The 10735-nt window shown below is 36.0% G+C and overlaps 1 protein-coding gene across 2 annotated transcripts; it reads left to right on the forward strand.

Annotated features, from left to right (window-relative positions):
* Window positions 1-3898: 3898 nt before the first annotated feature.
* LOC120300850 (phospholipase A2-like) lies at window positions 3899-9760 on the forward strand. 2 transcript variants are annotated; one of them, XM_039327372.1, is made up of 4 exons: window positions 3899-4180; window positions 6161-6326; window positions 7134-7240; window positions 9562-9760. In XM_039327372.1, exons 1-4 carry the CDS (start codon window positions 4141-4143, stop codon window positions 9711-9713), a joined length of 465 nt encoding a protein of 154 aa, XP_039183306.1. In that variant the 5' UTR covers window positions 3899-4140; the 3' UTR covers window positions 9714-9760. The 2 variants fall into 2 exon arrangements, with proteins under 2 accessions (XP_039183306.1, XP_039183307.1); XM_039327373.1 differs by having other exon boundaries at window positions 7093-7240; window positions 9562-9604.
* The last annotated feature ends 975 nt before the right edge of the window (window positions 9761-10735 follow it).

Here is a 10735-nt window from a genome sequence, read left to right on the forward strand (position 1 = left end):
ACAATATTCCAGTGATGGAGAACAAACTGCAAAGTCAAAAAAGCATACAGGAAGAAGGCAACTGAAAAAACTACCATATATTCCGGCATATAAGATGACTGGGTGTATAAGACGACCCCCAACTTTTGAGAAGATTTTCAGGCTTTAGAAAGTCATCTTATATGCCAGAAAATACAGTACAATATTGAATTTCTGTTTATAGATGAGCACAATAGGAGCTCCTTTGCTGCTAGTGTCCTTTGCTTGTCCTGTTAGTGCTTATTTCTGTAAAAAAATAGGGCTGGCCACTAGGGGGCAGATTGGTTTTAAATTCAGAGAACAGCTACCAGTATATTCCTGTGTATTGACCCCTGACTTTTGAGAAGATTTTCAGGCTTTAGAAAGTCGTCTTATACACCGGAAAATACGGTATTTCTACGCTGTTGCTGAAGAAAATAATAAGGCCTTATTGCTGTAGTCCCAACTCTTCTTTGTTATGTTTCACCAAGGACAGTCACTTGAAAATGATGGATTAATTTTAATTGTTCTAATTTTATAAATGGGCAAAAAAGATAGGAAAATAGCAAGAATGAATATTTTTCAATCCTAGCTGAGCCCACGAATCTTACTGTGCAATTGTGCTTTCCTGCTGGTCTTGAAAGAATGGGCCACTTTGGCCGAGAGAGCTCCTGCGTGGTTGCTCTGCTTTGGTGCTGCTGGCCCTTTAAGCTGAGGGGAACAGAAGCATGGCAAGCGAATGGTACTCGGGTCTGCTTGCTGTAGGCCCTTTCCCCCCTCCGCGTCTTTTTATGGGCAGCTGGATTTAAAGTTTAGCGTACAATAAAAACAACTGGTGGCCTTTGGGGATGTCGGATTGAAAGTGCGCGTCTGTCTTCTCAGTTGCCCTCTGACAGCGGCTGCGTTTCCGTTTCCTGAAAAAGTGGCGGAGTCACTCTGGAGACCTAAAAGAAAAAGGCGGAAAGTTATTTCTCGATCGCCTTTTCCGTCTCTGGCTAGGATCGCCAAAACCTTTTCTGTCCCGTTGGTCTTGGCCTCAACTCTCATTCACTCCCTTCTGTGATTTCTTGTCATACAGATGAGGAATGGGAAGAATTCCTTGTGCCTTTCTTCCATTGCCAAAGATGCAGCAGTTTTGCCAGGTTCTAGTTGTCTGTTACTTTTAATTTAAAAGAATTCTATTCTATTCTATTCTATTCTATTCTATTCTATTCTATTCTATTCTATTCTATTCTATTCTGGTGTGATGTAATGATTTTGATTATAAATATTTTGTAAGCTTAACTAGTAAATGTAAAATGTCTCCTTTCTTTGGGATGTTTAAAAAAAAAAGTGTGTGTGTGTAAATATGCCCAAACCCTTTTAGCTTTGGATTGTCTAAAATAACATGGTGTCTAGAAAGAAAATATATTTCTCCAGGTGCTTATTTCACTTATTAAACTTATAATATAATAAGGTTTTAAAGCCTTTCAAAGTGTACTAAAATAAAACTGAAGATAAACAATTGAGGAAAACAATGATAAAATATGGAACATAGTAGACTGTTGATTATATATAAGAATAATAAAATGCATTGAACTGGAGGAGAAAAACCTATTAAGTGCTCTAATCTAGGCAGAAAGGGATGCTTATTCTTTGATCCTCTCATTTTATTTAGGACTTCTGGATTTTTACCTTTGTCTCATTAAAATACCATATTATATTCCTTGTTTACAGGCCCTTCATGAAGCAGACCATGGCCTCATCAGTCACATACTGGTGGATTCAGAAGAGAATCTTAAGTGTTTTCATTGAGAAAATGCAGCCCACATCTCCAAATAACTGGAATGCAGATTGGAGCTTCTGGGTAAATTCACATTCCCCCTCCGCTGCCCCCTATTTTAGAGAGGTGTTTTCTTATTCAAGGATGTGTGTTTTTTACACTGTTTAATTAATCTTTTCTTCTGCCTTGGAGAAAATGTGTATTTAGTAATAGTACTTAATGTATTAGTGTGTCTCTTTGTTGAGTAACTGAGAAATGACTTCACTGTTATATTTTGTACTAAGTCATTGTTAAAGTTGCCTATTCTAGAGAGATGGGAGACTTTGGGTGTTGTTTTCCCACTAACTTTCCTTTGATTTTTTTTTATATTGCAGTTGAATATTTTTTTATTTTAGATTTTTTTATCCAACCTTTATTATTTTTTCCATAATAACAACCCTGTGAGGAGAGTTGAACAGAGAGAGAAACTGTCCAGATCATCCAGGCAGCTTTCATGTCTAAGGTGGAAGTAGAACTCTCCCAGTTTCTATCCTGGTGCCTTAACCACTAGACCAAACTGATACTTTCTTGCCTTGTGACTTTTGCTCACATGTTCAGGCTGTACGGTTTATCATACTAAGAATTTGGAATTAACTTCTGAGCAGATAATCTTATATCCTGGATCACTGGAATTTAAGGACAATTGTACAGCTTGTGCCTGAAATAAATCAAATGTACCCATTAATTCTGGAGGTTATAATCTTAAACACACTATGATACACTCCATTGCAAAAGATACATTTATAATTGTACTTTTAATTGCTGCAAAGATTGGAAGCTACTTCTTTGTATCATTTTTTTTCTTACTCTGTGTTAGCATCTATTAGTTTTTATTTTTTTAAATTTAGATAGATAGAATGAAACACTCTTCTGAACTTGAGATTTAATTTTGAAACATCTGTAATCATAGTAAGGAGATTGTATCATTGAGTAGTCTACTATTTGATGTTAAGATTCATTTCTATATAAATTATCTTAGTCAGGTGAGCCCTGGGTATACAATATAGCCAACTAGTACAGAGACTTCAGAACAAAATGTCCCTGGCAGTGAAATACAAGTAAACCTCCACTGAACAAGACGATTAAGAGGGTATCGCTCCAAGTAACTAAAACAAAATTTCACAGCATATTTAAAAACTTTAAAAGGTTACTTAGTAATTAATAGAAGGTACTAAGGGTCCTTAAAAAAACTAAGATAATTTTAATTTATGGGCAAATGAGAACAGAAGAAGAGCTAAGCATTTTCAAAGCCATATGGAGACAAGGATTATATTGTAAATTAAAGAACAGAACAGGAGCTAGCAGAATATGGACCCCAGGATTACTTTGGGCTCCAAGAACAGCCTTGAAGTAGAGCATATTTTTCAAGAGTTTTTTTATATTGGAAAATAAAGATTTTAAGAGGCAAAGTGGCTGCCTTAAGCCTTTGCAATGCTTAAAAAGTATATTTTGTTCCTCAAGTCCATTCAAAATTACTGTTTTTTTTAATTTTGGCAGAATTGAAGAAACAAACCAATACCATACATCTCATTTAAACAATAAAGTAATTAATAATTCTCCTTGAAGAATATTAAGGTTCATGGATTACAGATAGCTGGCTCCAAGGAGGAGTAAGTTGTTAGCTTTGTTGCAGGAAAAATGAGATTGGAATAATCAATCATATGGACCTTTGTGATGTCTGTCATGGGAGAAGGCTTGTCTTTTCACAAAATGGCTGTCATGGAGGAAGGAAAGCCCCAAACAAAAGTCAGGTGTTTCAAGGAGCTCCTAGGCATATTAGAAGCCCAATAATTTTGAATTAATGTTCAAAAATAGATTTTGAATTACATTTTTCACTTCAAACAGCTTGCTAAAATCTCAAGCATTAAGACAAAACATCTTTATTTTAATAGTTCTTTAGCTTAAATGCTGGCAATACCTATTACAGAAGTAAGTCTTTAACACTAAGAGCTGTGAAACAAATGGTGAGGTCAGTTGGAGATTGCAAGGAAAAGAACCCCAGCTTTGTGGTTGTAATATCTTGACCTGTCTAGCAGATCCAGTCAAATTCCTTTTTAGCAAGACTTGATGAAAGGAACAATCTGCAAAGACAGTAGAAGCCCTGGCATCAGAGAACTGTCCTTCCTCCAGCCTCTGAATAAAGATCTCTTTTTCCTCAGAAGGAAGTGTCTGAAATTTATGGATTCATATATTTATTTCTGAGAGTAACTAAAAAGGCGCATTCAGTAAGAGTGTTTATACACACCCACTGCTTGGCTCAGTTTAACAGCAGAACTACAGGGAGAGTCTACACAGACTGTAGGTGTGCAGACAGAGTGGGGTCATACGGAGTTGATCTCCACATGGAACGCTGGCTGGTGAGACTGCTGCTGTTTCGGGCAGGTGAGTGCCAATGAAATGTGAAATGATGGAAGTGCTGGCCTGAAAGAAATGCTGATCCTTTCCCCCTTCTGTTTTCCTCATTTAATGCTGACGATGCATTACATGAGCCTTACATTGCTGTATTCAAGTGAAGCAAGGAAGACCTGAATAGGTGAGTAAGCACACTTTTTTCATATTGTCCTCAATCATGAAAACACTTCATGATGTCTCAATAACTTGTTTGGGCATTTAAACAGTAAGGGAATAGTACATTTGTTTTATTTGTAAGTAAAAACTTGCAAACTGAGATAAAGACTTGTTACTTGAAGATTGTACTTATTCCAGTTAGGTGGGTGTCACACCTAAACATTTTATTAGACAATTAAAACCACTTTGGTGAAACTAGTTAAATAGGTATTTCAGCAGAAAGGCAAATAGCAATTCTCATAATTGAATATATCCCCCATCTCTATGTATTTGTGTCTCTTTAAATATCACTGTAGCCATTTTTCCATCTTTCTATAGTGATGTTTCTGTAGAAAGGTTTATTTCACATGTAGGCTGAAGTAGACTGAACAAGTGTCAGCAGAAAAGGTTTGTTGATTTAAAAAACTGAAACTTTTCTGAAATGATACTTTATTTTGAATTTAACTGATTGGTGACAGGAATCAGTAAAAAAAATCAGCCTTAGTTTCTTTTTAATTCTTTGGAGGCCAAAATCTGTGATTTCCAATATGTAAATATTCACATATTGAGTATTCAGTACTAATAATTTATCACCATGCCTATTTCAAGGTGGATATAATTCTTCTAATAAATTGAAAGATTTTGCTATTATACACACAGACACACAAACACATGTATTTCTTTCTATGACTTTTGAGCAATTCTGCAATGTATATTTATATGCTTTAAATGCTTTAATACCTTAATATGCTTTAAATGGAAGTAGACGTAGACTGTTTCTATATAAGCATATATATGCCTGCCTGTTATGACTCAGATGTTGCATTTGCTACTAAGCTTTTTATTTTCCTCTTACAACAAAAATCACATATTTGTCTTTAGTTTTAAAATTAAGGTTGAAAATGTGTAACAAAAATAGAATATTGCATTTCCAGGCATGCATATTTGATAGTCAAGGAATGTCCTGAAAAACAAAAGCAAGAATTTTAAAACAGTTCTTCAGTTTTGAGTTTTGTTTTTGTCTTGGAAATGTGCCCAAGATAAACGGCAAAGAATTCTATTGAAATCAGGAGGTTGAAAGGTTGCCCCTTCCATTTTGTTGTGTTTACCAATCATTTGCTGCATGCTGGTTTTAATTTTCATGTTCCTTGACAACTGTATAGACTAAAATTAATACACGTAGTTTATAGCAAATAAACTATATATATAATATATTCATAGTGCCTATAAGGAGTCCCTTAAAAGCCCTGTTCATCTTTCACCATGTGCAGGAAGGAAGTTTGTTGAAAACTATTGCATAGAAAAAAAGAAGTTGGTTCCTTCAAAATATCAATGTTGATGTGCATCTTTCTGTATGCAGATTTGCTCAAAGCCTTGAGCAATATTGAAGACATAAATGGGCAATTTATTTTCTGAAAGGGCTGCATTTCCTCATGACCATATGCCAGTAGAAGTTGGGGATAATACAAAAACTTGATTGGGCCTTCCATTTTCATTATTTATAGTATCCTCCTTTTCTTTGTCTAAAATGTTTTTTCTCCTGATGCTGCACATTTAATGGTCATACTAAAGTACTATTTCAAGTAGGTTATTTTAAATACTTCGATTTATAATTAAATGCTATGTTAAACAGCCTCAGATGTGAGAGAGGTAACACCAACCCAAAGCTTAATCTTAACTTCCTCTTCTTTCTAACAGCTGCCCAATACTCCAGCCAAACACAGATATAATGTGTATATTAATGCAGAAGCAGATTGTGTAAAAACAGAATGGAGCTATTCAAATGTAGTAAAATCTTAATTTCTGCCTTTGCAGTATGGAATGGTGTTATTGGGAAAAAACACTTTGTGAATAAAAGGGGACTCATTGAATTATACGGAACCCTACAATGTGGTACAAACCGATTTCCTTTTCTCTATGTAAGTTACGGATGCTATTGTGGTCCAGGAGGAAGTGGATGGCCTATAGATGAAACAGATTGGTATGTACACTACTTCTTTCATATTTCCATTACATTCTTCAGATGAATTAATTCCACTCTATTTAATACATTTTAATGAAGTCAGATTTACTTTGAGACAAGAATATCTAAGAGCCGTGGTGGCGCAGGGGTTAGAATGCAGTATCGCAGGCTAATTCTGCTGACTGCCAGCGATTTGATCCTGACCAGCTCAAGATTGACTCAGCTTTCCATCCTTCTGAGGTTGGTAAAATGAGGACCCAGATTGTTGGGGGCAGTATGCTGATTCTGATAATTGCTTAGAGAGGGCTGTAAAGCACTATGATGCAGTATATAAGTCTAAGTGCTATTGCTATCTGGAAAAATAATAGTATAGAAATAACAAAATAATCATGAGCACTCAGTACAGAAACATGATTAGTATAAACCCTTTCCAGATGTCATCATAATGTTGCTAAATTGAGAAGAGAATAGAAGAAAAGGTATGACCATGTGATCTCTTGTTGCAGTAGAACCAGAGATGCATTTATTTTGAAATATTACACTTAATGTTTTCCCCCTACATATATAATAATATGTATTTGTGAACAATGTATTTGTGAACAATAAACTTTGTTGCTATGTTGTCCTAAGAAACTGAGTTCAGAGAAGTGGTTACTTCTTAAAATATTCAGATTCATGAGTTTCATGGAAGTACTTGATTGGACTTGAAAATGTCTCACACACCAGAGCACTGTAAAACTAGAGATAGAGTTTCACACTGCTGCACATTCTGCTTGATGTTCAGGGCTCACCTCAATGGTATTAATCGGTCTCTGTTGCTGAAAGGTGCTGCCATAGACATGATTGCTGTTACGACTTTGCACAACAACAAGGCTGTCAACCTAAAATACAGGGATATAAATGGACTTGTCAGAACAATACTGTGATATGTGGTAAGGTGCAACCTGAATGTCATTATTTTTATTTACCTTATCTCGGAGATGCACAAGTACATACAGCTGTTCTAGCGGTGAAAAAGTCATCTTTAACTTTAGAAGATCCTATTGGTTTTCTCAGAGATCTTGGAAGATTCATAGCATTGTTGTAAGCAACTTTAATGCAAACAAAATTTTGCAAAGCTGCTTGAAGATTTCAGCTTATAGAGATGCAAAAATACTGTTTGATCAACAACAGTATTGTACTACTATCCTATGCCTAGCCAAAGTATCATTTTTTTTCCGTTTTGCTAAGCCTGATGCTAGGACAGTGGTTCTCAACCTGTGGGTCGGGACCCCATTTGGGATCGAATGGCCATTTCACGGGGGTCGCCAAACCATGCTGTCCGCCATTTTTTTCCCTTTTCCCTAGCTGTCCTAATCCCTCTTATTGGTGGCCACAACCACTTGGGGGTCACCACAACATGGGGAACTGTATTATGGGGTCACGGCATTAGAAAGGTTGAGAATCACTGTGCTAGGACATGCCAGTTCTTTTGTCCAGGCTGTTACTGGGATGGAAAATTTCACACACATATAACCTTAACTTAAAGCAGTTTCAATCTTTTTGTGGAGAGTAGTGGTAAGAAAAAGGCCTGTATTGAATATTGACAACAGATATATACTGTCTTATGCTAAATTATGTCATGTACTTTACTCAAGCTGTTTGTAGCATGTTGTCAGTTTTCCAAAGTTTGTGGTTAGTTTGAAGATGGAAAGATAAAGTTCTGGACAGAAATCAAAATATGTAAATATGTAAAATATATAAGCAGTGTTGAGTTGCTATAGATTTTTATATGCTGCAATTTATAAACCACAGCTGGGCAAAATCCAGTGATTTCAGGGATGCAGGCCATTCATTGTAGCCACACCTTGACTGTGATGGCTAAAAACAGTGATACAGTTTTGTTTTTTGAGGCTCATGACACATTGAAACTATAGGATACGGTTCACAGAACTTTTCAAAAATGAACCAGTTCTGAAAACTCTGCAAAACCCCAGCCCTCTTCAGTGCCCTGCCTACTGTGGCCCTTGCTCTTGGCCACTTCTCAACTTAAAGAGCAGCTTTTGATCATCAACCTCCATAACAGCAATAACAATAGCACTTAGATTTTTCTACTGCTCCAAAGTACTTTAAAGCACTCTCTGAGCAGTTTACAATGTCAGCAAATTGCCCCTAATAATCTGGATCCTCATTTTACTGACCTCAGTCCTTCTGATGGAAGGCTGAGTCAATTTTGAGCTGGTCAGGATCAAACTCCTGGCTGTGGGCAGAGTTAGCAGCAATGCTGCGTTCTAACCACCATACCTTCACTCTTAACAGAGTACCATACTGTGGATTTCTTAAAAATTACAGTTTTACCTCAGAGTACAGAAGAGCAGCCAGGGTTAAAATCCTTTGCCCACTTAGGAATAGGAATAGGAATAGAATAGGATAGGATAGGATAGGATAGGATAGACTGAAGGTCTTCTAGTCTAGCCCCCTGCTCAAACAGGAGAATCTATACCATTTCAGATAAGTGACTGTCTAGTGTCTTCTTAAAAATCTCCAGTGATGGAGTGCCCATGATTTCTGAAAGCAAGTTGTTCCACTGGTTAATTGTCCTCACTGTTAGGAAGTTTCTCCTTAATTCCAGGTTGCTCCTCCCTTTGATTAGTTTCCAACCATTGCTTCTTGTCCTGCCCTCTGGTGCTTTGGAGAATAATTTGACCCTCTCTTCTTTGTGGCAGCCCCTCAAATACTGGAGGTGTTTTCTTTTTCATACTTCATAAAACTCAGAAGTTTAGATTTCTGGAGTCACCTATTGCTGAGATCCGGCCTCCTGAATAACTCTCGATTCTTAAATTCCAAGCTGAGTTTTCATAGAAAGGTCTAGAAAAATGTTTGTTTTTAAAAGAGGATATGTGAGATAGGGCTTTACAAATAGAAATGAATATGGGAGTATACAGTGCATTGTTTTAACATATACATTGAAAAGACTTTATGTAATTGTAAGATATAGAGGGCTAATGCAAACTTGTTACACTCAGCCAATGCTTTAATGCCCAATCATGAATTTTGTTTTTCTTTTTTTAGTGTCCAAAATGGCCTTCAAGCAGTATGAATTTCATTTTAACCATTTTGAGGTGTTCAAAAAAGTTTCAAACAGAAAAATCCACTATCTTTTAAGATTATGCAGCTTAATAAATGCCAATTTCATAGATAAGCAGGACTACTTTATTTTTGTACTCTATTTCATCAAAACCAGCAGTAGTATCTTCTTCATTCCTTTTTTCAGATGCTGCTCTAGACAAATGTCAAAATATAATTTGCCAGTGTGACAAAGAAGCGGCTCAGTGTTGGAGATCTGCACCATTCAAAAAGAACTATGCCTTCTGGCCATATTATCTTTGTGGTCAAATATATCCTTCATGTAGCTATAGGCATTAATAGATTTTTATAATAAACAATTTAAGACTGATGCGTTTTTGTTTTAATATGACAGTGTTTATTTGCAGATTTTTCAGTTTGAAAGTTACAGGTTTCCTGATCGTTTTTACTTTTCCAGCTTCTGAAATTATGAATCATACTTCGGACTACTGCAAATATCTAAACAACTGTTTGATGTCAGCAGAGGAATCTAGCATTCCTGCCCTCTGGTGATCATCAGCCAGATACAGAGGGGCTTTAGTGTTGCAGAATCATTTATTTAGAAATATATGCTGAAAGTTTTGAAAATGTGCATATGAACATTTGTATTACTAAAGTGCATCTACCAGTTTAAGAAGCTAACATGATAAAATATATGTCCACCATATGATTCCACTGTTTTGAAAAACAATATAATTTTATACAGATATAAAATCTTTTTTAAAAAGGAGGGAAGTGAGAGAACAATGCAAAACAGCAATGGAAATCAGTACGATACCAAAAAAGGGAATTGGGACTACTCATGTAATTTAAGTGCAAAAGTAAAAGAAAAGTGCTCTCTTGCTAGTAAACAATTCATTTTCTATTGGATATGGTTTTGTACAGTAAATTTAAAAAGGTTCACTAGAAACTAAAACAGATCTACAAAAGATGACAAAATAGCTACGTGCAATTGGCACCTTCACAATCTTTTTTACTACAGATCCCTAGTCAAACTAACCAAAAGATTAGGAATGACAATTGTCACCAAGGCATTTGTCACAAACATAAACAGGGGGATGCTGAACTAAAACAAATTCATTTCTACAACTATTAGGTATGTTTGCCACTATAGATTCTTTAAGTTGTCCTAGTCCTGTTAATCCATATGAATGTCAGACACTTTTCAGTTCAGCCCTTCAGTAGCTGACATCCAGGAATGTCCATATGACTGAGTGCATTAATGGATTTTTTTTAAACTTTTGTAAAGAGTTCATTTTGTGGGTGTGATTACATTGGGCACTGTGACCATTGATGAATCCTGTCATGTCAGAAAATACACA

The sequence above is a fragment of the Crotalus tigris genome, unplaced genomic scaffold, assembly GCF_016545835.1.
Source record: "Crotalus tigris isolate CLP2741 ecotype Arizona unplaced genomic scaffold, ASM1654583v1 scf7180000024359.8030256, whole genome shotgun sequence".
NCBI lineage: Eukaryota > Metazoa > Chordata > Lepidosauria > Squamata > Viperidae > Crotalus > Crotalus tigris.

What these genes read in the sequence shown, in the direction of transcription:
- LOC120300850 (XM_039327372.1), top strand. Translation starts at nt 4,141, where the DNA reads ATGGAACGCTGGCTGGTGAGACTGCTGCTGTTTCGGGCAG. An exon ending in ACTGCTGCTGTTTCGGGCAG is followed by an intron (nt 4,181 to 6,160) that starts GTGAGTGCCAAT and finishes CTGCCTTTGCAG; the next exon opens with TATGGAATGGTGTTATTGGG. An exon ending in CCTATAGATGAAACAGATTG is followed by an intron (nt 6,327 to 7,133) that starts GTATGTACACTA and finishes TGTTGCTGAAAG; the next exon opens with GTGCTGCCATAGACATGATT.